This window comes from Drosophila elegans, unplaced genomic scaffold (assembly GCF_018152505.1).
Source record: "Drosophila elegans isolate 14027-0461.03 unplaced genomic scaffold, ASM1815250v1 contig_476, whole genome shotgun sequence".
NCBI lineage: Eukaryota > Metazoa > Arthropoda > Insecta > Diptera > Drosophilidae > Drosophila > Drosophila elegans.
The window spans coordinates 14,014,127-14,034,953 of NW_024545863.1; the positions used below are offsets into that span (position 1 = coordinate 14,014,127).

Below are 20,827 nucleotides of genomic sequence, written 5' to 3' on the forward strand. Positions count from 1 at the left end.
TAAATTAATGAATTGTAATTACTATGGACGGCAGAACATGTAGTTGACAATTCCCACCAAGAGCGTGTGCATGGGAAACTATTATATATAGCCGCAGAATAGAAAATCTGCTGGGATGGTCCGATGGTATCATAAATTAATTGGTTCAGAGAAAAGGCGGTGAATGTGACATACTAAAATTTTTTTAAGTGAGTTCTTGGGCACGGGTTTGTAAAATATTCCTCTTTTTTAGCACAATTTAAATTTTGTTGGAAATACGCATCGAATGACACCAACAATTTGCTTGGATCCGATGATCCGTTCAAAAGTTAATCAATAACACCTTTTTTTTTGTATAGCTCAAAATGGAATTCTTTTAAATATTCCCATTCGGCGCGCTGAGATTAAAAATGCCTGTGTAGGCAAAATAGGAATGGAAATATTAAAAAGTGTATTTATTAAGTCGAAAGTTTATTCACTTTTCGTCACAAAAGGTGCGTTAAAAGGTGTTTTTGTTTGATACAATCTCCACAATCGAAAGCTTAATAAACAGTGATTTTCTAAATAAAAAGGATGTTCTTCTCAACATTTGTTGTTTGCTTGATTGTACTTTTTCAAAATGTTATATATGGTTGAGCTGTTGGATTATGAACTCATGAAATATATATGTATAAAACTTGTATTGTACTTCTAATGTTGTATCTTCTTTAGTTTTTTGTACATCGAATATTTTGATTTAATAATGTTAACTAGTTTTAAAAATTATAGTCATTTATTTTAAACAGAAATACTATATATGTACATATAGTTGATAACGTTACTGTTTTGTATTTCCAGTGTAAACGAAAGCACCGCAGTCGAACACACAGTACATTATTCTCGCACAATAATAACCGGCGCCTGCGCCTTTTTTCTTTGCTCTTGCTGCCTCTCTTTCACGATCCTTTCTTTGGGGCTTTCACCTGCCCCATGTAAGTGTATTGGTGCTCAGCCATTTAGAATCGCTCATTTTCATACTGGCTATTTTTGAATATTTCCCCTTATTTTGAAAAGCTTTCCTGACCCAGTATTTTGGCCATTGCAAAATAATTCCAATACTTAAGCAATCATTTCTCTTTTTCTAATGAGAGTGTATGGGTTAGTGGATCTTTTTGTTTTGCTTTTTGATGTTCTCGACTTCTATTTTTAATTTTCAGTTATTGATATGCCAAAAAATCTTGTTTCACGTAGTTTATATGTATTTCCACCATATGTCTACATAATATTATTTTTTTTTCTATATGTTAAAAGCGATATCTATAGATTTTTTACCGTCATGTCTGGGAACGGAAAACATTTTGTTGGCAATCATTAATGTCACATATGAAAGTATACTTTTTGTAACTGTCTCTGATGAAAACTCACAGATGATTCATGCGTTTTTAAACGCAAAACGTGAATATTGCTGCAATGCAATTTCCTAAAGATCGTTGTAGATCTCATATTGCGGTATCTCTGCCCTTGAGGAATTCTTTTCAGCTTCTTAATCACAAATATTTTATCTTATTTTTAATCATTTGCAAATTGATAAGAACTATATCTGATCCGGCTATATCTTTGCCTCTGTAGATTGCTATTCCACTTTCGAACCACAATTAAGTTATCTTATTTGTAATAAAATTAGTTATTGTTAGGAAAAGTTTTATTTTTAACCTAAAAGAAAGGCGAAAGGATATTTTAATTCATACCGTAAATTCAACCTATTTACTTTAGTTTGTTAGAAAGAAATTAAACACTCTCAGCAAATTGTCGAAATGTTTTATATAAAAATCTAAAGAATTGGGCCGGGTTCCCTAATAAGTTTATAAATTTGCATTATGGGGCTTTAATGAGGTTTTAATCATTGTTGCTTTCTTTATTTATAATTTCCATAGATATTTTTAATGCCATATACTGAATGCAACCAAAGACAGATATAAATATAAGCCAATTTGATATCTGCATATGTATGTATTTACTCTTTGCCCTCTTATTTTTTTTATCATGGAACAAATTATTTCGGTTTTGGCACGTCGAGGCTGTTGAAAAGTTTAAAATTAAAACAAGCAACACCCACAGTATGACGTAATAGTTTTCATTCAAAACAAAAAGTTTTGAGAAAAGAAAAATACACGAATATATTTTCATATTTACAAATATATAACTGGGTGAAGAAGAGATAGGCATGAGAAAGACCCTTGAGAAATCGTTGAAAAAACATTGTAAAACAGCGAATCAGTCTAAGCAACTTGCTAAATACGAAAACGAAATCATGGCCGTAGCTGTTAACATTTTGTTAGTTATGGAAAACCAAAGTTTTCATAATTCCAAAATATACGCGAATAAAATAAGTTCATGAGTGTGTAGCGCTCAGCTTGGATCAGACAAGTGCTCAATCTTGTTAGAAAAATCGCGACCATATTTGGCGAAAATAGAATGAAAAGTGCAATCAGGCCTGCGGGGCATAGACGACTAAGCAGCAGGTCACTTAGACGAAAGACTAAACAGAAATGATTAAAGATACCACTTTTTTATGATGATAAATGGATATAAATTCTAGAGAACAAGATAAAAATGTTGCATTATATTTGTGATGGGAAAAATTGAAAATGAAACAGACCGATTTAAATTTGTTAATATATAATTTTGATATGAGAATAATGATAATAATAACATGAATTTAAAAGAAATGCGATTTATTTGGCAAAGAAACTAAAATACAGGCTTATAAATAGATTTTTAGTTTTATGAAAAATAACTCTCAATAGTTCTTAAAGTAATAAGGAAAATACTAGTATTATATCAAGAAATTAAAAAATTTTAAAATAACAGAGTTTTTAGGAATCATAATGTATTTTTTATAAACTTAAACTTAAAATTAAATCTTTTAAGTGAGAAAGCTCCCTTTTTGTTCATATCTGATGATGCCCACGGTTTTCATGTACATAAATCCAATAAATTGACCATTAAATAATATAAATTATTTCTTCCATGCAGATCTGGCAGTCTAATGCTCGCTGGAACGAGAGTAGGGTGCATCGGAAAATGAAACATAATCTGTGGGGGGGAGGCGTTTGGGGTGTGTGGGACTAGCCCAGTCTCAGGGGCCCCCGATGACTCAATTGGCGCCGGCTCCTTGTGAATGAAGCGACGCGAACTGGTTGGAGCTCTGGGCACCAAAAGGAAATCTTCGCTGCGAGCTACTTGCCTTGCCCAAGCCTGCAATTGGCCAAGGTGAACCAGATCGGATGTCGTGTGCATGTGCATTTGAACAGCGTTTTGGCGCTCTTCGACATTGTCAGTGTCAATTATTTGAGAATCAAAGAGACGTCGGGACCTTGAACTTATCGCCAAGTCTAATGCAAATGATGATTAAAAGGCGTGCGCCGGTAAACAATTGCTTTTTAGAAATTTTTAGAAATTGCACGCGCGCTGGCAGATCACACAAATCTTTTAATTTTAATTCAAGGGCAACTATTTTAATAGGGTCGGCACGACAGCTGCACAAAGAAAATGGACATTGAGATATATTGTGTGTAGTTTGCAGAATATAAAAAAGTATACTGAGTGTGTCAATGTGAAAATAACTAAATAGCTTTAACAGAATTCAAAGTCGGTGTTTTATTGCACGCAAAATGGCATTATTATGTCACTAAAACGCGGATTTTAATGCAAGTTTTTATTTAACAAGTATACGAGAAATATATAAATTAATTTAATCTTATGCAACAAGATAGAAAGCAAACTTCGGCAGCCCTTGCAGCTATTTCAAAAATTAAATATTTTTTTAAACCATCTAATTTTTTTGTTTATATTTTTAAAAGCATTGCTCATTCAGCTCAATTATTCAATAGTTCCTGTGGCAGCTATGAAGTTATGAAATTAAAAGCGTTATTCTGAATTGGTAAACAATTACAACGTCCTAAAAAAATTAAAACAAAAAATAGAAGCAAACATTTTTTGTTTACTAATTTTTTAAATATTGCGATTGTTTCCATGGGAATTATATAATAAATCGTCCGATTTTAGTCAAATTAGTAATTCTAACATAATAAACCATAGCTATATTTTAAAGAATTTTTTTAATTTCTTTCCCCCTTCGGTCCTATAAGAGCTATATGATAGTCTTCTGATCGGGCACGTTCCGACTTATATAACATCTTTTAGGAAAGTTTTATACAGATAGCCTTAAAACAGAGAGCGAAGTTGGCATAAAACCGGACAGTCAACGGACGGACATGGCTACTTATGCTGATCAAGAAAATATATACTTTATAGGGTCGGAGATGTCTCCTTCATTGCGTTGCAAACTTCTAACTGAAATTTTAATACCGCCTACAAGGGTATAACAACAATAAACTGTTTACAATTTTATGAACTTTATAATGGTATAGAAAAAAAAAGAGAAAGATTTAAGAAAAAATAAATAAATAAAAAAATAAAAGGTAAGCAATCAGAATGGTCTGGGTCTTGAATTCCAACAAAAATATTTGGAAAAACCGTTTTATTTATATAAGCTGCAAGAGTTTAGATAAATTTTGTGTTCATCCCTAAACGCTATCGATATTTAGCCGGCGAAAGAGCAATGGTAGAAAGGCCACACTTAACAAAATGTCATAACAACAATGTCGTTCATAGAAAAATTAAACTACTATAGTAAACGAAAATCATTTAAATATGGCATACCCTTCCTCATCATGATGGTGGCCGGCTCCTTTGGACTGCAGCAGTTCTCGAACCTCAGGTTAGTACTTCGGTAACAACGAAAAATCCTTATCAGAGTCATGAGCTCAAAACTTTGCAGGTATCAGTACACGAAGAAGCAACCGGTGACGCCGGAGGAGATGAAAAAGTACGGCGTGAACATGAAGAACCGCCAGGAGGTGACGCTGGAGTCGGAGTATGACAAAGTCAAGTCGGTGGATATAGACCACTGGGAAAACAAACGCGGACCACGTCCCTGGGAGGAAGAGGGCCAGCCCTCGACTGCAAAACACTAGACATTATGTTTTCCGAACATACACACTTGTTAAAAGCAGACTGTTTTGCTTGTTGTACAATGTACATAGTCATAATTGAATAAATATAAACAATTTTTAATTTCATATGCTTTGGACACATACCAAAACAATACCCTGTAATGCATCGATAATTTTCAGTATTTTTTTCTAGCCGATAGTCCAATGCGTGGCTCTACGGTCACACTTGTCATAATATATTGTATTTTGCAATAAAATAAAATGGGAGAAGTAAAACCCGCTAAAGTGGAAAACTATAGCGCGGGGACCGACGCAAATACGCTGTTTGTAGATGGTAAGCCCCGAACTTTGACCCATCCACAAATTGCTCTAATTGTATTGATGCCTTCCACAGGGGAACGGGTTCTGTGCTTTCATGGCCCGCTCATTTACGAAGCGAAGGTGCTGAAAACAAAGCCCGATGCGACGCCGGTTGAGTACTACATCCACTACGCGGGCTGGAGCAAAAAGTAAGGAAACTGATCTGCAGAATACCGAAAAACAATAATCCCCGCCTCATTTTCAGCTGGGACGAGTGGGTGCCAGAGAGCCGAGTGCTGAAGTACAACGATGACAACGTCAAGCGCCGACAGGAGCTGGCGCGCCAGTGCGGCGAGCGCTCTAAGAAGGATAATAAGAAGGGTGGGTGTTCAGGCGCAGTTTCAGAAGCAATCGACTAAACCCATTTGTACAATAGGCAGCGCAAAGGCCAAGAAAATGGAGCAAATGCGCAACGAATCTCGTGCATCAACGCCATCAAAGGACAGCAACACCTCGCAATCGACCGCTAGCAGCGCACCGACGGTTCCGGGCAACAAATCGGACGCCGGAAGCACCAGCAGCACGACCACTAACAGCACTAGCACCACTACGACCAGTCGGGCCAACCGCAAGTCCACACAGTCGGCGGCGGCCACAGCTCGGCCCGGAACACCCAGTGAGAAAAAAGAAGATGCCGCCGCCGCAGAGACCACAGAGGACGAGGCAGTCACGCCGGTGGCGCCGAAGAAGAAAAGGATGAGCGAACAGCGGCCTTCTCTAACTGGCAGCGATGTGGCAGACAAGACACCGGCGCCCACCACCACGCCATCCACACCCACCACGGAGCCCGCACCTTGTGTGGAAAGCGAGGAGGCCTACGCCGCCAAGCTGGAGGTCAAGATCAAGATACCTGACGAACTGAAGCACTATCTGACCGACGACTGGTATGCTGTGGTGCGGGAACACAAGCTGCTGGAGCTGCCCGCCAAGGTTACTGTGCAGCAGATCTCCGAGCAGTATTTGGCGCACAAGAAGTCAGTGAAGTCGACCAGTGCCAGCAAGGAAGTGGCCATAAACGATGTGCTTGATGGCATTGTAGAATACTTTAATGTTATGCTCGGCTCCCAGTTGCTGTACAAATTCGAGCGCACCCAGTACGCGGATGTGATGCAGAAACATCCGGACACACCGCTGTCCGAGCTGTACGGATCCTTTCACCTTCTCCGCCTGTTCGTACGGCTGGGATCAATGCTAAGCTATTCAGCGTTAGACCAACAGTCAATGCAGAATCTGCTCGTACACCTGCAGGATTTCCTCAAGTTCTTGGTGAAGAATAGTGCCATGTTTTTCAGCATGAGCAACTTCATTAACGTGGACCCCGAATACGTGCGAAATGCACAGTAGGCAATCATCTCTCTTTGACTTGAAGTAAATATTTCATCCAAACAATTTGCAATAATTCAGTAGTTGCTTCTAACAACTGGTTTGTAAATTAAAACACAAGTAACAATGTTTTGTAATAAGCTAATGGTAATGCTAATAAAATGTCAGCACCTTGTAAAAATTAGTTATTCGGCTTCGTTTTTGCTTCTTCATCATCGTCCTCACTTTCTGCCTCGCTACTACTACTGCTGCTGGTGGGATAAAAGTCTTTTAGATCCCTGGGCTTATTCTTTTCCTGCTGCTCCTGCTCCAGGTACTCATTCTGCACTTTGACAATCTCATCGCTGCTCTTGCAGGCTGCATATGCGTTAAGGAGCTTTTCATTTAGTTCCAGGAAGGCGTGACCCCAGGAAAACTTGCCCAGAAACCAGCGGGCCTCCTCCGGGAACCCACAGATGTACAAAGTGGCGGCAATGGCTTCGACGCAGCTGAGTTTGCAGGGCTTGCCATAGTTGATGGGATTGGCGGCAACCAGGAAGGGAAGCAGTCGGGGATGTGGGCTACGCATTCTTCCAAAGGGAGTTTCGTCCAGCTTGGCCCACGAGCAATCGATCACAGCCACGCCCGAAGAGGACACCACATCTCGATCCAGGGGACTGACACACAACTGCCCGACGGGCGAAAGGACAAGTCCGGGAAACTTCTGGCCCAGTCGGAGGTTTGAAATCAGTCCCAGGCGCGCCAATTTCCTGCCCGAGCACTTCTTCGGATCGCAGTGGTTGAGGTCCCACATGGCCACCGCAAACTCCGGCGGCTGGCCGAGATTATCCTTGGCACCCCCTCCCGAGGATTCCGAATCCGAGCTGTCGCCTTCGGTGCTGCTGGCCAATTCGTTGGCCTGCTGGGCAAAGTTGCGATCGCAATTGTGATTCGCTTTGACATTGCGATAGGGTCCTGTGCTTCTCTTGCCTTTTCCCCGGTTCCGGGCACTCATTCTGTTCGACTTAATCCCAAAAATGAACAAGTAAATCAAATGTTTTTCAATAACTCGTGGTGGCTGCTCACCCGCCTTATATTTACTAATTTTGATAACTTTGTAAGGTGGCGCAATGAATTGTAAACGTATCTGACGTCACATTTATTGAGAAAAAATAATTATTTTTAGGGGTTTTCGGCCAAGCATGAGTGTTTTGATATAATAATATGTTTTTTTATTGTATTTATTTAATTAAAATTATTAAATCAATTTATGTTGTGCATAATAATACAAATTCTTAAGGTTTTAATTCAGTTTTTATTGATTGACATGTAGCTTTAGGTCTGAACGTTGGAATTAAATTCATAAAAATTGTTTTTTCTGATAACAGGGACGCATATCTAGGCCAAATACACTAATAATATTGCATACATTTTTAAAATTCCGTGTTAACGGTTTCTAGCCTTGCGTCACCTTAACAACGCGATGTCTGGAAGTGCTGTTATCGCATGCCTATCGATAAGTGTCAAGTGTAACTCTGTCACGATGAATGGAAAAGAATATGGCGACCTGACTCTGGAAAAAAATTAGAATTTGTCCGGCAAAAGTAGTGTGCAATACGAAGAAATGTATGTATTAAATGTTCAAATGCCCGTTGCTGACGCGTTAAATGTGTTGCAATCAAAACAAAGTTCGTTAAGAGAACTACATGGTCAAAGTGAAGTTGTGTGCCCTAAAAACCCATTGTTGTGTGATGAGAAGAGGCGCGCCAAAAAGGCCAAAATAAATGCCATCAACGAAAGATGCCCAATGTAGTTTAGGCAAAAACATTATTGGCCTACAGACAATTGGCAATTGAATAGAAATAATAAAAGAAAGCCTGACGACGCGCACAACGCACACCCGTGCAAGCGACGCAGGCACACGTACACAGGCGTATATCGATATTTGCGAGTTGCATTTCGCGCCGTGGCGGCAGCACAAAATAAACTGAATAACCGAAAATCAAATGGCGTTCATTTGAAAACAACGTCCGGGAATACCGCTCTCACTAATTGTTTCTGTTTTGTTTCTTTCTCGGCCTTCCCTTTGGATTGTTTCCTGTTCCAATTCGCGCCTTCCGATTCTTTACCCCTGCCGGAGTACAGTTGCGCCTGGAAGCCAGAGCAAGCAAAACTACGGGAGGCTAACAATACGGAAAAGGAAAAACAGGCTCTTGCCAAGGACACAGCAGCATCGGCGAGATGGGCGAAGTCAAGTCCGTGAAGGTGGACAACTGGGGCGTCTTCTTTCTGCAGAAGCTGCAGAACTTTTTCAACAAGACGGACTACTGCGATTTGACGCTCCAGTTCCGGGACAATTCACAGCTGAAGGTGCACCGCCTGGTGCTCAGTGCCTGCACAGACTACTTCAATGTGCTGGAACAGACGTGCGAGATTGTCGATGATGCCCTCATCATGCCCAACGAGTTCCAGGCGGATGTGGTGGTCCCCATTGTCAACTTCATGTATACGGGCACCCTGGAGTTTGAGCTCAAGATGTACGGCAAGCTTTTACGTACCGCTAAGGAGATGAACATGACGGTGCTGCTCAAACTGCTGGAAGCACATCGTCGTACCATGGAGAACGTAAATCGCCAGCAGAGGGTAAGTAGAGTTATTCACGTTCGGCTTATTTATTTTAATATACGTTTTCCTTTTAGCCGCCTAGTCCCAAGGGCATTCGCCGACGCACTGTTGGACAGCCCACTTCGGGCCTTCCGCAACAACGTGTCCTAGGTCCATCTCCGCAGTCCCGGAGTGTTGGAACACCCACTATGCAGCGGGCCAACACACAGCGCGGACCTACTGGCAACACAATGATCCGGACCTCGGGCGGCACAACTCGTTCACAGTATGCGGAGACCACTGCTGTCAAGCAGGAGCCAACCTCGCCATTCGAACAGCTGCGCAAGGGATACAACAACAATAAGAGACCCGCACAGACCAGTCTGCTGTCGCCGCCCTCGAAAAAGCCCAGTTTGGAGGAGGTCAAGGAGTTTGCCGAGCAACAGCGGATGCGTAAGCAAATAGCCGCGGAATACGGCGATCACGATCCTGAATACGACGGTGGCATGCTGTATGATGATGTCCATGCCGGTGACGATGATGACGATGATCTGCCGCTACAGCCATCTACATCAAAACAGCAGTCACCGCAGGGCACACAGACCCAGCTTGAGCATGGATCCACGACCATTATACTGAAGCAGGACTCGCCCAGTCAAACCCCGACGATAATTGTGAAGGATTCCTCCAATGCCAAGCTGAATCACACAAAGATCATTGCTGAAGTGCTGCGCCAGTATCCACACATTGTAAAGGGCCACAAGAACATCAAACTTAAGATAATGCCGAACACACCACCTGCGTCCGCAGAAAAATCTGCACCGGCGACAGTCAAGCGTGGATCACCAGCACCGTCGACTCAGTCATCCGCTTCCACATCGCCCCATAAGAAGCTCCATGTATCATTTAAGGCGGACAAGAACGCTCCCCTAATAACCCCCCAGCAGAAGGCGGCCAGTTCTCCACAAAAAACCGCGCCCACGCAGTCTATCGCTACGCAAGGGACGGCGACGAACCCACCTGTTAATGCAGCCGCAGCGCAGAAGCGACGCATTGACAGTAAGACAATGCATGCCTTGATTGCTCAAGGAGCCGAGAATACCACTGGTGAGTTGATTCGTTTTGTTACCACATGGTTAGATGTAGGGAATATTGTAAGAAAATCTTGCCGAAATCGAGCCAATTATTTGATCTGAACATTTATTTCTGCCCGCTAATAAGGAATTTCTTTATTATTTTAGGTCCATGGCTGTGCCTAAGATGCGGGGTAAACGGACGTCCCATCAGCATTCCGTCTTACCGAGGCTTCCGACGCCATTTAATAAACACGCACAAGGAGACCATTGACCCGGCGCTCTGCGAGCACTGCGGCTGGAGGTCGAGCAACAACCGGGCGCTGCATTTCCATATGTATACGGATCACCAGGTCAAGTCGCTGCTGTACACCTTCGCCGAGTGCGCGCTATGCAACCAGTCTTATCTGACCAAGGGCGAGTTGGAGACCCACATCAACGAGGCCCACACCGACGACAACAAGCAGCAGTGTATCTACTGCAACAAGGTGTTCGAGCAAGAGCTTCAGTTGTACAGGCATATGAAGAGCTACCACAAAGAGCAGGCCCTGGAGGATGGTATCATTGATGAAACGGACGAGGAGTTCCTCGGCTCTCAAGACGAGGAAGAGGAGGAGGCCGAAGGAGAGGAAGAGCAGGAACCCGAGCAGACTGGCAAAGTGCGAATCCTTTCGGACATCAGTCTGCCAGCAACCAGTGCCATCGCGGTGCAGCCAGTTCAGCAGGAGCAACTGCAGGAGGAGGATGTGGACCACGAGCAAGTGCAGCAGGAGGTGAAGTTTGTGGGCGCCGATGGTAATGAAGTGGAGCTTACGGACGAGCAGCGCAAGGAAATCCTCTCACAGCTCAACCAGCAGCAAGCAGGCGCCGCTGCCGGCGGCGTGGTAATGGTGCTCAGTGAGCCAGAAGCGGAGCCCGTGAAGCAGGAGACCGACGAAAAATCGCTGGCCGGCACCGAAGAGGAGTATGATGACAGTCAAATCTATACCGAGCTGGCTGCCGCCGACTCTGTGGAGAGCGCCAAAAAGAGCATTGCAGATGAAAGCAAGGAGTCCATGGATAATCTGGAATGGGCAGAAAACCTAATTGCCGAGTCCGAGGAGCAGAGCAACAAGGAGGTGAGTTCAGCCAAATTTTGTTCTACAAGGGTTTCTCTGAAAATTTGTAATTTGCAGCCTAAATTGGAAAAGTCACGAGATGACATCAGCGAAAAGCTTAAGGAGTTGACCGGTGACTGGACCGAGGATGAGAACGAAGACGATGCCGACGACCAGCCCGCAACCACAGAGCTTGAATCCGAACTAGCTGCAAAGCATTCAGAGTCAACAGCCAATGAAGAAGAAGAGGACGCCATTGACTTGGCTCTCCAGTCTCTTCACAAAGGACATGAAGATCAAGCTGTAGCGAAAACTAATGAAGATTTGATCACCAGTGCCGAAGAAGCTGTAATACCATCGGCTAGTACAAATAGCCAACCCGAGAAAATGGATGTAGACTCGGAAGCGGTGAACGAAAAGGATTCAAAGTCAGTCGTGACGATCAAGAAAGAGAAAGGGATTGAGAACGAGGAAGAAGAATTTATCAAGGAAGATACACCCATCGCGGATCCCGAACCAGAGGTGGAATCAAGCGAAGCGGTAGCTACCGCTGAGGGCGACGACGAGGTGCATCTGGAGGCCGATAACATACGCAAAGAGCTGTTAGATGAACTGATAGCCGAGGCCGAGAAACCTAATCAGGAGAAGAGCAACGTAAAACCTGGAGAGGATTCTACGACAGAGGCGTCAGATCCAGCCTTAGATAGTGCCGTCACGGACGAGGATGAACTGGTGCCTCCTACACAGATGTCCACCGACCATCTGGAGGTGAATGAGCAAGAAGTGGAAAAACCGGCCAAGAATAACGATAACACAAGCACGACGGAGGATAAAGAAGTCATAGAGGACAAACCAAACAAGAGCGGGGATGCATCAGCAGCAGATAGTGCGACCCTTGAATCAGTAGCTGAGGGAACGACGACTGGTGAAGCAGCCAGTGTAGACAAGGTGAAGAGTCTCATTAGCGAATGGGGGGACGATGACGAGGAGGACGAAGATGAGAATGGTGTGAGTGCTGCGGCAAAGGAGGAGCTATAATTACTAGATTTATTTATGTTCTAAGTTCGGCGATTCAAACCAGATCAGCATATAGTACCATCTGAGCTCGGCATGAATTTTTGGTTTCTATTGTAAATTAAATTGTTAACGAAGATTGAGGTGACGATAAGATACGCATATGCACAGGTTTAAGTGTATAAGATCTAATCTACACGTCTCACGTAAGTGTAAATCCCCTCCCATCCCATATATGTTTCGCTGCTAGCATGAAATTCGTAAAACTTGTTGGAGTTACCTTAAATGAGAGATCAGAGACCAAACCACCCAACAAACCAACAATTCGCTATTTATGAGTGTCAGTTTCTTTCACCCCTACGCCACCAATAGAGCAACCAACCAACATTTCACGTTTAGGTAAACAGTTTATATACACCTATATATAGTATACACATATGCCTATTTACATACATATAGATATATGTAGTAACTAGATGTTGTTTTAAATGGTTTAAAACAAAGGCAGGATGTTCGCAGATTAATAAGTAAAATGATTGACGTTTTATGATTGGCTTAGTAATGTTAATCAAAATCAAAAAGGTTACCCTTTTTTTTGATTACCAACTTAAGTGTAAGGTTTATTATACATAATAAAAGCATACAAAAAAAATAACAAATACTTTGGAGAAACAAAATATAAAATGTAGACACAAATGTGTGCTTTAACGTTTTTACTTATTTTACGGCAGATCGATATACAAGAAGCTAAAACAAGATTTTTTGGGAATGCACATAGACGTAGTCTTACATACAACACCTGCTTATATATAAAAGGATCTTATATAAAAAGAGGCTATTTGGGTCACAGCGCAACGAAGATATCTCCAACCGAAATTCCTATTCCTCATCTGGGAATGTGTAAACGAGATGAATCAGCAGAGCACGAAAAAAAAACCAACAAATTATGTTACTTACCAGAAAGATAGAAGTTTATAATGCACATGGTGGCGAAGCCAGCGACTACTGCTGCGAACTGCGAAAATCCCGCCCAGCGACGGATCGGATTCGAGTGCCATCGGGCCTTTTCGCGCGGTATCACTTCGCAGACGGTGACGTAGAAGAGCGTGCCACCGGCCAGTGCCTGGACGATAGGAAGCGTTTTGCTGGACCAAGCGGCGGGTACATCTACGATAAGCATACCTAAGCCAATGCCAATGACAGCCCCCAGGGCAAAAACCGAAACGCCGACGAACTGGGCGCGAAAACTCGTCTGCGGATTGGAGCGGAATTCAAGTCCCAGACAAAAGCCCATCACAAACTTATGGCAGGCGACGGCTCCCAATAGAAAAAGAACCTAAAACGAGACAAAGCAGATTCCGGTTATCTAATTAGACTAAGCCAGCGCGTTTCTCAGCATCAATATTTGCCCAAGATTGCGCACTGTGTCGGACTAGTCTAACTGTGTCAAGGCAGCCGGCGGCTGCACAGACCTTTGTGGACGAGTTCTGGACGCCGATGGCCAGTCCTTCGATGGCCGAGTGCAGGGACAGGGCCACAAAGAGTCCCAGGGTGCCAGTCATGGATTGGACGCAGGGTTCCGTATGGCTGGTGTGGCAAATGCGGGCGTTGGCGTCCTCGACCCTTGCGTCATCACAGCCGGATGCGGTGGACGGGTGATGGTGATGGTCGTGGTCATGATCGCTGTTTGATCGAAGCACAAAGTAATTAGTTGGGGTGTTTGGATGGAAATACAGTCAACCTACTGGTCATGGTGATGCGAATGCGCATGTGACGTAGTCTGGGCTGATAAAAGCGGCGCCCGTTCATCCACTGCGCCATAGCCATTGCCATTGGTGGGACTTATGCGCTCAGTTTCGGGGATCTGGGAATGCGTGTGCTGTATGGCCTCGCCAAAGAAGTAGTGGATGAACTCGTCGATGAAGTAGATAATGAAGAATCCGCCACACATGGCCACCTCAGCGAATTTCGAGTCCATTTGCTCGCGCACCTGTTGCAGTGTCGAATATCAAGTCATCAAATTGCACAGGCACCTGTGAAAAGGTGAACTCACCTCGGGCAGAATGTGAACCAAGGCGGTGGCCAGGAGAATGCCCGCACCGAAGCAGAGGAGCAAGGATGTGGTCAGTGGGAATCGCTGGCGATTCCTTTCCGAAATAATAGCGGGTAGCATTCCGGACAAAAGGCTACCCAGTCCCAGAACCAGCATAGCCAGCACCTTCTCTAGATCGCCACGACTCGTCGTGGCCCCCAAACTGGGGTTCGGCATCATTTCCATGGGTGAAGAGGCGTTCGCCAAGCTCATTGTTTCAGCTGCCAGTGTCAGGCCTTGTCATCAAGAATGGGCCAGTAAACCACACAAAAGTTCGTTGCATTTACTATTTTTAAACTAAACAGGTGGCGGTGTGCTTGCCGTTTTATTCGCACAGAATACCGAAACGCTATGCAAGAATACCGTGACGCGGGTAAAACAATTTAAACACTTCGAGCTCCAGTTTAAGACTGATATCAAGAAGTATTTTTAGTCGCTAAGTTTCGAGCGATCAGCTGGCGTCTCTGCATATTTACGTTACCAGACGGCGGCTAGTTTGAAGTGTTAGGTTTCATGAGAGCCATTCCGTCAGGATCGTTGGACCCATGGCTGGACGATCGTTTGAAAACAAAATTATTATTGGAATAATTATGTTATGTTTAGATAGTTATTAATACATTAAAATTATAAAGCCCGCTCGCTACAGTACCGTAAGAACAGCCTAGATTTTTGGACCATCTAATACCTGGTCACACTTTTTACTCAGAGTTTTACGGAACTTTCTATACAATAAACCCTTCACAAATATACTACATATATATAAGTATATTAGAAAAGCCTCTAAATTTAAAGATATTTTGGGTTTTCCCAAAACGTCTGAATCTCTGAAACAATCCGATTTTATCGATCAAACAGTATAACTCATATCGAGGGAACTGCCTACTCTAAAACCAATATTCTTTTAACATTGTTTTCGAATGTGAAATTTCGAACTCTACGTTTGAACATCCCAATTAAAATAAAAGTGCAAATAGGGCCCATTTCGATAACTGTTATCGACTGTATGTATGTAATGCTCGGGGATTCAAAATTCAAAATTTAACCGTTTCTGTCCTGGTTGTCCGTTAGGAAATGCATCGTCGGTGTATAATCTGTGGCCAGGACCCGGGCGACCACTGCGTCTACCCGCGAAACATGACGGAGGCTCGCCGGTGGCAGAACCTGGCCAATCTCAGCACCTTCGATGTGGACACGGAATCCCTGTGCCGGCACGGCTGCGTGTGCGCCTCCCACTTGGACTTGGCACAAGGATCCAACTCCGACTCGAAGAGCTCGTCTGCTGCTGCTCAGGGGGCAAGTACTAGAGCCGGATCGACGAACTACGACTCCGCAAGCCGACAGTCCGGCGTCAAACGGAGCTCTACGGGATCGGGACATGGGCCGCGGGATGTTCCTAACGCACATAGCTATCCCACAAACAACAAAGCCATCGAGAAGATCCAAAATCAAAGCAAACTGGGTCTCAATTCGGGGAGGCCGGAATCCAGCAACGCAAATAGATGTCAAAATGGCAACTGCCGTTTTCGTGGTGCCGTCAACAACATGTTCCAGGGTAATACCAATACCTGCACCCAAGTGGGGCAGAATTACAGGAGTCCGCTGATGCCAAGATCTTTTTCTGCCAGCAAGGGAGCTCCTCTTACCAAGTTAAGCCCAAGGGTAAATGTTAATCAAATGCCTCAAGGAACGGCATGTTGCAAATGTACACACTGTTCAATGATCAGAATCACGAGCAACAGACCCTTTGTAGAAGGTTGCCCCGGTTCATGCTGTCCACTGCTAAGAAACACAAAAAACAGACCTCCAGAAGAGGGCTCCTGTAGAAAAGGTCCAGTGGTTCGCCATTCCGGAAGCCAACAAAGTATGAACAAAGGTCATAAGGAGACATCGAAGAAAAATGCGGAAAGACATAGATCCTGTGAACGTCATTGCTGTCCCGCTGTAAGGAAACAGAGATCAGAGGACTCAAAATCTTTGGAAATCGATTTCTTCAGCCCCATTAACCGCACGCCATCGGAATCGTGGGGGAGTAACGATAGCACCAAACTCACCATGAACCAGAAAAACAGGATCCCAAAGCCAGAGGTGAAGTGCCAATGCTGTCAGGCTTCCATTCCCCGGCGCTTGAAGGACAAGGAGGTGCAGGTGTCAAAGGAGGCCCTACAGTCCCTAAATTCCATACCTGTTAGTCGAACCGAGGCGACTCCTTCGTTCAGCTACCAAACAGCAAGTTTATCCACTGGTTTCTCAGCCGTCACTAACTCAAGTAAAAGTTCCTACGGAGCCGAGCGAAAATATTCAAATGCCATCAATGTGCTGCTTATGAATGGAACCCGTAAAAACGACTACGCTGATCCGTGTTGCTGTCCGGCCAAGTCCTTGGCCCCGCCTCCAGAGATTTGCGTGCAAGAGTCGGACCTGACTGAGTGCAATGAACAGGCTACGTTTCCAGAAATCGACAAGCCCAACTACCGCGTTTGCCGGCCTACCACCACCGATCCCAACGAGATGAACGTCCTTGTTCTCGAAGAAGATCCCATAAGTGGATGCAGCCCCAAAGCCGCGGGAGACGAAGCCACGCAGGATAGAAGTGAAGTGCAGCTTAGTCCTAACCAGAATCAAAGTACGGAACGACAGTACGATTTGGGCAAAAACTGGGTCGATTGCCCGGACTCGGCCAACTACACTAAGGTCCTGGAATTGCAGAGAGTGCGCATCAGGGAGCTGGAGAATCTGCTGCAGCAGCATAACCTGCTGCAGCAGACCATTCAGCACAAGGTGGCCGAGCTGCAGTGCACGGACAAGCCACGTCCTAAAAATGAAACCGAAATTTAACATGATAAGCCGGGAATACATGCTAAAAAAGGTTTTCGTTGTTTTTCCAAGGGTGAAGGGTGGTTTATTCGCTATTACCGCTTGAATTCCAATACCAAACTTTTAGTTTGAACCATCTAAATCAAGAGCTAATCCTTAAGGGTCTAGGCAGCGGTCTGGATGACATCGTTGTAGAGCTTGACCTTTGTGGCAATGCTCATGTCGACGTATTTGTCGCCAATGGAAACAATCAAGCCACCGATGATGCTGGGGTCCACACGGGAGGTGATCTTCAGCGACTCGTTGCCCTTCAGGAAGGACTGCAAAGCAAAGCAAAAGTTAATGGTGATGGAGAACAGAGACTGCAGAAGTGTGTAGCTACCTTGAGGGCACCCTCCAACTGCTTGCTCTGGGAGGAGTCCAGGGGCTTGGCAGTGACCACCTCGCAGACCACCTCTCCGCGGTGGGCAGCCATGATAGTCCTGAAGGCGTTGATCACGGTGTCCAGCTTCTTTAGTCGTCCGTTGTCGGCCAGCAGACCCAGCAGATTGCCGGTGGCCGGAGCGAAGCGCAGCTTCTCGGATGCCTCCTTCAGAGCGGTGCCCATAACCTTCTTGTTGATGATCGGGCTGGTCACACTCTCGCGCAGCTTCCGGTCACTACGGATGGTGGACTGCAGGGCGATAAGGTCCTTCTCCACCTGGTCCAACTGGTTTAACTTGGTGGCGGCCGAGTACAAGGCAGTGGCGTAGCGACCCTCCAGGCCGAACACCTGAAGTGGTGGCTTCACCATCGCCTGGGAGGCGGTGGAGCTGAGGGCTCGGCTCTGCGGGATGACCATAAGAGAGTTATTAGTTAATCCTTCGGTTTAAGAAACATAATAGTCCTCCAGTTTTGTGGGTTAAAGTGGACACAAATTACATAACCAAGAAAAGCTCGTTAGATAATTGTACACTTGCGAGGGAAGCTTCTTCTGGCACTGCTATTATGTGCCGCACCTAAAACGCCATGTCTTTCTTTTGGGCAATCCTCTTTTCCTTGGTTTGTTCACTAAAAACCTACCAAAATTGCTAATTTGTTAATGGAGGCCATCGTTTATCCCGACAATTTTTTCAGCAGCAGTGACCAGGGTTACGTTACTCGTAAGGGGACCTTTCGATACCTCAGGCAGGGTTGCTTGCCGTCGGTGAGTGCTGGGCAGCAACTATCGATAAACAAAAATAGCTAGATTTGTATTTCAAATTTACCCAAATTTATTTATTTTAAGTCCGATTTCCCGAGTCATTAAACCTCTGTAAACCATTTAAAGAAGCTCGTTGCATTGATGACACACGAACTGACGCAGAAAATCATCTTTGACCCTATCGACCCGTTTATTAATAAATAAAATTGATTATCATCGTGCGATTTAAGTCAATTATGCGCCCCTTTTTGTTCAATGACTAGTTCGCAACGAGATGCCAACTTCATAATACCTCAGTACTTCTCTGACAACCTTCTATTTTATTTCCAGAAAGCTAAATTTTTTAATTTTTAAAACCACCCAAGTTTTAATTAAAACAAAGGTTCTTTTTTGTTGTTTTAATAGTGATGTCGTTTGTGTGTTCTAACATTTGTCATCCAATTTTGAAAAGCCAACATTATTGATTTGAACTTCTCAGCAAATTTTTAAAGAAGAACTTAAATGGTGAAAACGACTCGGTGCGAGATTCGATTCAGGTCTTTTTTATTTTTATAGTTTTAAAATTTATTTAATTGTGATTTCTTTTTTCTGTTCTGCTCTTCAATGGAAATACGTACGAATACCTTTTTTTTTACTTAAATCGAAACCTAAATATGTCTGAAATGGTTGCGAATATTACACACGAGAAACTATAGTTGCAAGTGGTTGGAAACACTTTGGGCCTTCGGTTGGAAGCGAAATGAAATTACATACTCGCTGGTTCCAGTTTACTTGTCATCTGAAAGCGATAAAATGTTAGGAAACGATCCTCAAAGTAGTCTAGGTAAAGTTTTTGGTACCTTCATCCTCGTCTTCTTCCTCTCCCTCTCCGTCCTCATCGTCGATATCCTCATCCTCGTTTTCTTCGTTGTCCTCCTCATCCTCGGGCTCCACCTCGATATCAGGTACCAGATAATACTGCAGTGGATTTGGCCAAAGGTCGTCCTTTATCAGTTCTGCGATCTCGTCGTTGACAGGATCAGTGTTATCCGAGAACCAGTCGAAGAAGGTCTTGTACTCGGAGTTGCGCTTCTTCTTGTTACCGTAGGGCTTGGTCAGCAGCTGTTTCAGCAAGTTCTTTCCCTCCTTCCACTTAATGGGCGTGCTGGTAGACGCGGGCCATTCGCCATTCTCAGTAGCCGCTGTTAGTTAATGATGTATAAATGAGTGTTCGGGTTTTTGGGCATTTTCGGCTGGACTTACCCGCTGAATTCAAGTGGAACTCTTTGGTGAGCACCTTGTTCTCGAAGTAAGGATTCTCGTCGAAGTGGAAGTTGATGCGGTAGCCCGATTTAATGTCCTCGAACTCCTCCACCTCCAGTTTGTTAAGGGCGTGCAAGCACTCCTCCTCCTCCTCGTCCAGAATGCCGGATACTTGCGGGTGGTTAATGAACTGCAAGTATGGTTGTTGGGATTAGCACGGGGATGCGAATGCGGCATTTGCATGCAAATCTTTTTCGGACATAGAGCTCTTGAAATTATAGGTTTGTTGGTCCCCACTCAGTGGTTATTTGCTGATGGCAAAGACAGGGAAAATTTGTGTATTTCTCGAACGTGCCCGCCAGACGGATGTATCGATAACATACTTTTTCGGGTGGTAGAAAGAGTGGGGAGCCGGCGGTGGCAGAATTACAGCCCAAGATGAAAAAGAAAAAATTTCTCGAATAGAGAAAATTTCTCGTAGAAGTATGCTAGGCCACAAAACCAATATAGACCATCAAGATCTAGGACCAAAGTATAGACACGCGGACCCGGCAATAATGGCCGCAGGGGACTCACCGAGGTCACCCAAAAGTTGGGAATCCGCTTGACCAGCTCGCTCCGCTTCTCGTAGCACGGCTTCCGCAGCTTGTTGTACTTCTGCTCCACCTTGAGGATCTCCTCGCTGGCCTTTTCGTTCAGCGCGTCAATCTCATTCTGGCAGGCATCGATCTGCTCCAGCGCCTCCGACTCCTCCTCGTTGTTGCCGGCGGATGTGTTGCCATCGGCGGGGGCGCCGTCCAGCTTGGGTCGCTTTGGCACGCTCGACATTGTGCTCGTAATTTGTTAATTTATTTATTAATTATCTCGCAATTTACGAGATATTTGCCCAAAAAACGGCGGTACAGTTGAGCAGAAGAGAAGCGAAGCGGATTTTTACCTAGAGAGTTTGAGGCTGCAAAGTTGTGAGTGTATCGATAGTGGCCGCATGCGGCTATCGCACTATCGCACTATCGATATCGCATATCGATTAACCCACCACCGACGTTGCGTCGTCGCTGTGCAACACTGGG

General features: G+C 44.4%; 8 protein-coding genes across 9 annotated transcripts; 4 read left to right on the forward strand and 4 right to left on the reverse strand.

The window, feature by feature from the left end:
* The first annotated feature begins 4,580 nt into the window (after positions 1 to 4,580).
* Positions 4,581 to 5,102, forward strand: LOC108148374 (cytochrome c oxidase assembly protein COX16 homolog, mitochondrial). The gene is made up of 2 exons (XM_017275399.2): positions 4,581 to 4,741; positions 4,802 to 5,102. The coding sequence occupies exons 1-2, from the start codon at positions 4,623 to 4,625 to the stop codon at positions 4,995 to 4,997; spliced, it is 315 nt and encodes a 104-aa protein (XP_017130888.1). The 5' UTR covers positions 4,581 to 4,622; the 3' UTR covers positions 4,998 to 5,102.
* A 72-nt stretch (positions 5,103 to 5,174) lies between these two features.
* On the forward strand, positions 5,175 to 6,843 carry LOC108148372 (nuA4 complex subunit EAF3 homolog). Its single transcript, XM_017275397.2, has 4 exons — positions 5,175 to 5,310; positions 5,371 to 5,485; positions 5,542 to 5,657; positions 5,713 to 6,843. Exons 1-4 carry the CDS (start codon positions 5,238 to 5,240, stop codon positions 6,678 to 6,680), a joined length of 1,272 nt encoding a protein of 423 aa, XP_017130886.1. The 5' UTR covers positions 5,175 to 5,237; the 3' UTR covers positions 6,681 to 6,843.
* Positions 6,726 to 7,741, reverse strand: LOC108148373 (18S rRNA aminocarboxypropyltransferase). The gene has a single exon (XM_017275398.2). The coding sequence runs from the start codon at positions 7,651 to 7,653 to the stop codon at positions 6,841 to 6,843; it is 813 nt and encodes a 270-aa protein (XP_017130887.1). The 5' UTR covers positions 7,654 to 7,741; the 3' UTR covers positions 6,726 to 6,840.
* Positions 7,742 to 8,152: 411 nt separating this feature from the next.
* Positions 8,153 to 12,523, forward strand: LOC108148329 (centrosome-associated zinc finger protein CP190). The gene is made up of 5 exons (XM_017275327.2): positions 8,153 to 8,264; positions 8,784 to 9,281; positions 9,338 to 10,349; positions 10,484 to 11,433; positions 11,491 to 12,523. Exons 2-5 carry the CDS (start codon positions 8,880 to 8,882, stop codon positions 12,448 to 12,450), a joined length of 3,324 nt encoding a protein of 1,107 aa, XP_017130816.1. The 5' UTR covers positions 8,153 to 8,264; positions 8,784 to 8,879; the 3' UTR covers positions 12,451 to 12,523.
* Positions 12,524 to 12,962: 439 nt separating this feature from the next.
* Positions 12,963 to 14,933, reverse strand: LOC108148330 (zinc transporter ZIP1). Its single transcript, XM_017275328.2, has 5 exons — positions 14,480 to 14,933; positions 14,172 to 14,416; positions 13,899 to 14,109; positions 13,384 to 13,762; positions 12,963 to 13,316 (listed from the first exon to the last, which is right to left on the reverse strand). The coding sequence occupies exons 1-5, from the start codon at positions 14,729 to 14,731 to the stop codon at positions 13,306 to 13,308; spliced, it is 1,098 nt and encodes a 365-aa protein (XP_017130817.1). The 5' UTR covers positions 14,732 to 14,933; the 3' UTR covers positions 12,963 to 13,305.
* Positions 14,934 to 15,270: 337 nt separating this feature from the next.
* Positions 15,271 to 17,370, forward strand: LOC108148275. 2 transcript variants are annotated; one of them, XM_041709677.1, is made up of 2 exons: positions 15,271 to 15,523; positions 15,587 to 17,370. In XM_041709677.1, exon 2 carries the CDS (start codon positions 15,590 to 15,592, stop codon positions 17,351 to 17,353), a length of 1,764 nt encoding a protein of 587 aa, XP_041565611.1. In that variant the 5' UTR covers positions 15,271 to 15,523; positions 15,587 to 15,589; the 3' UTR covers positions 17,354 to 17,370. The 2 variants fall into 2 exon arrangements, with proteins under 2 accessions (XP_041565611.1, XP_017130721.1); XM_017275232.2 differs by having other exon boundaries at positions 15,271 to 15,519.
* A 21-nt stretch (positions 17,371 to 17,391) lies between these two features.
* LOC108148277 (ATP synthase subunit O, mitochondrial) lies at positions 17,392 to 18,512 on the reverse strand. The gene is made up of 3 exons (XM_017275234.1): positions 18,395 to 18,512; positions 17,715 to 18,158; positions 17,392 to 17,652 (listed from the first exon to the last, which is right to left on the reverse strand). Exons 1-3 carry the CDS (start codon positions 18,422 to 18,424, stop codon positions 17,497 to 17,499), a joined length of 630 nt encoding a protein of 209 aa, XP_017130723.1. The 5' UTR covers positions 18,425 to 18,512; the 3' UTR covers positions 17,392 to 17,496.
* A 386-nt stretch (positions 18,513 to 18,898) lies between these two features.
* LOC108148276 (protein SET) lies at positions 18,899 to 20,720 on the reverse strand. Its single transcript, XM_017275233.2, has 4 exons — positions 20,334 to 20,720; positions 19,758 to 19,947; positions 19,355 to 19,696; positions 18,899 to 19,293 (listed from the first exon to the last, which is right to left on the reverse strand). Exons 1-4 carry the CDS (start codon positions 20,583 to 20,585, stop codon positions 19,283 to 19,285), a joined length of 795 nt encoding a protein of 264 aa, XP_017130722.1. The 5' UTR covers positions 20,586 to 20,720; the 3' UTR covers positions 18,899 to 19,282.
* Positions 20,721 to 20,827: the final 107 nt, after the last annotated feature.

What these genes read in the sequence shown, in the direction of transcription:
- LOC108148374 (XM_017275399.2), top strand. Translation starts at nt 4,623, where the DNA reads ATGTCGTTCATAGAAAAATTAAACTACTATAGTAAACGAAAATCATTT. An exon ending in CAGCAGTTCTCGAACCTCAG is followed by an intron (nt 4,742 to 4,801) that starts GTTAGTACTTCG and finishes AAAACTTTGCAG; the next exon opens with GTATCAGTACACGAAGAAGC.
- LOC108148372 (XM_017275397.2), top strand. Translation starts at nt 5,238, where the DNA reads ATGGGAGAAGTAAAACCCGCTAAAGTGGAAAACTATAGCGCGGGGACC. An exon ending in AAATACGCTGTTTGTAGATG is followed by an intron (nt 5,311 to 5,370) that starts GTAAGCCCCGAA and finishes TGCCTTCCACAG; the next exon opens with GGGAACGGGTTCTGTGCTTT. An exon ending in TACGCGGGCTGGAGCAAAAA is followed by an intron (nt 5,486 to 5,541) that starts GTAAGGAAACTG and finishes CCTCATTTTCAG; the next exon opens with CTGGGACGAGTGGGTGCCAG.
- LOC108148373 (XM_017275398.2), bottom strand. Translation starts at nt 7,653, where the DNA reads ATGAGTGCCCGGAACCGGGGAAAAGGCAAGAGAAGCACAGGACCCTAT.
- LOC108148329 (XM_017275327.2), top strand. Translation starts at nt 8,880, where the DNA reads ATGGGCGAAGTCAAGTCCGTGAAGGTGGACAACTGGGGCGTCTTCTTT. An exon ending in ACGTAAATCGCCAGCAGAGG is followed by an intron (nt 9,282 to 9,337) that starts GTAAGTAGAGTT and finishes TTTTCCTTTTAG; the next exon opens with CCGCCTAGTCCCAAGGGCAT. An exon ending in AGGAGCCGAGAATACCACTG is followed by an intron (nt 10,350 to 10,483) that starts GTGAGTTGATTC and finishes TTATTATTTTAG; the next exon opens with GTCCATGGCTGTGCCTAAGA.
- LOC108148330 (XM_017275328.2), bottom strand. Translation starts at nt 14,731, where the DNA reads ATGAGCTTGGCGAACGCCTCTTCACCCATGGAAATGATGCCGAACCCC. An exon ending in TGGTTCACATTCTGCCCGAG is followed by an intron (nt 14,417 to 14,479) that starts GTGAGTTCACCT and finishes ACACTGCAACAG; the next exon opens with GTGCGCGAGCAAATGGACTC. An exon ending in TCCAGAACTCGTCCACAAAG is followed by an intron (nt 13,763 to 13,898) that starts GTCTGTGCAGCC and finishes GTCTCGTTTTAG; the next exon opens with GTTCTTTTTCTATTGGGAGC.
- LOC108148275 (XM_041709677.1), top strand. Translation starts at nt 15,590, where the DNA reads ATGCATCGTCGGTGTATAATCTGTGGCCAGGACCCGGGCGACCACTGC.
- LOC108148277 (XM_017275234.1), bottom strand. Translation starts at nt 18,424, where the DNA reads ATGGCCTCCATTAACAAATTAGCAATTTTG. An exon ending in TTAACAAATTAGCAATTTTG is followed by an intron (nt 18,159 to 18,394) that starts GTAGGTTTTTAG and finishes GTCATCCCGCAG; the next exon opens with AGCCGAGCCCTCAGCTCCAC. An exon ending in AGTTGGAGGGTGCCCTCAAG is followed by an intron (nt 17,653 to 17,714) that starts GTAGCTACACAC and finishes TTTGCTTTGCAG; the next exon opens with TCCTTCCTGAAGGGCAACGA.
- LOC108148276 (XM_017275233.2), bottom strand. Translation starts at nt 20,585, where the DNA reads ATGTCGAGCGTGCCAAAGCGACCCAAGCTGGACGGCGCCCCCGCCGAT. An exon ending in CCAACTTTTGGGTGACCTCG is followed by an intron (nt 19,948 to 20,333) that starts GTGAGTCCCCTG and finishes CCATACTTGCAG; the next exon opens with TTCATTAACCACCCGCAAGT. An exon ending in GTTCCACTTGAATTCAGCGG is followed by an intron (nt 19,697 to 19,757) that starts GTAAGTCCAGCC and finishes ATTAACTAACAG; the next exon opens with CGGCTACTGAGAATGGCGAA.